The following is a 727-nucleotide window of genomic DNA, read 5'->3' as shown; positions in this document are numbered from 1 at the left end:
AAAGAATTCGTGAATGGCGGCTTGGGACTGGAATGCAGAACTAAGGTAGCTCTTGCTACCTGGACACTAAATCGCGAAGTCGTTCTCCGCAAGATTTTCAACGTAACCCAGTTGGAGACCAGAACCCGCAAGTTCGGTAACCAAGTCACGACGGATGGCTATGCAGCTTCGGTATTACTCCAGCGCAAAATGCCTGCCACAGAACCCACAGACACGAATACGGCTCCAAGGAAAAGGAGAAAGACTAGCAAGTGTCGAGTCACGAATGTTGTGGAGAAAGATGCCTTGGATTTGGCACTTGACAAGTGACCGGAAGGCTACACTCCAGACATTTTCATTGGGATCGATCCTGGTGTTAGAATGCTGGTCACGGCTGCGTCGACACGATATCTTCCACAGCAACACCGAGGCCAACGGCGCAAACCCCGCCACAGACGTCGTCGCTTTTGCAAAAATGATTCGAGGAAGCGCATTGAGAAGAATCAACACGGTCAGCGAGTTATCGGCGTCAGCACAGCAGAGTACTATCACCTTTCCAAGTTCAATAAGAAGCGCGTATGCGACCTCAACTTGAAGAAGAAAGAACCTGTGTACGCTTTGATATTGAAGGAAATGCCAAGTTTTAAAACTTTAACATTCATGGTGCGACTCTGGAGCACGTGGGGTTTCTTGTGTCGTGTTCGGCCAAAATAATCGTTTCGAAAGTGGAGATTCTTAACCACAAGTT

The 727-nt window shown here is 48.3% G+C and overlaps 1 protein-coding gene across 1 annotated transcript; it reads left to right on the top strand.

Moving 5' to 3' along the window:
• Positions 1-360: 360 nt before the first annotated feature.
• On the top strand, positions 361-693 carry PPTG_24979 (hypothetical protein; the record flags this gene model as incomplete). The annotated part of the gene is made up of 1 exon (XM_008919069.1): positions 361-693. The coding sequence occupies one exon, from the start codon at positions 361-363 to the stop codon at positions 691-693; it is 333 nt and encodes a 110-aa protein (XP_008917317.1).
• Positions 694-727: the final 34 nt, after the last annotated feature.

Source organism: Phytophthora parasitica, assembly GCF_000247585.1.
Source record: "Phytophthora parasitica INRA-310 unplaced genomic scaffold supercont2.471, whole genome shotgun sequence".
Lineage (NCBI taxonomy): Eukaryota > Oomycota > Peronosporomycetes > Peronosporales > Peronosporaceae > Phytophthora > Phytophthora nicotianae.
The sequence above is the reverse complement of the archived record's forward strand: the minus strand, read 5'-3'. Positions and strand labels throughout refer to the sequence as shown.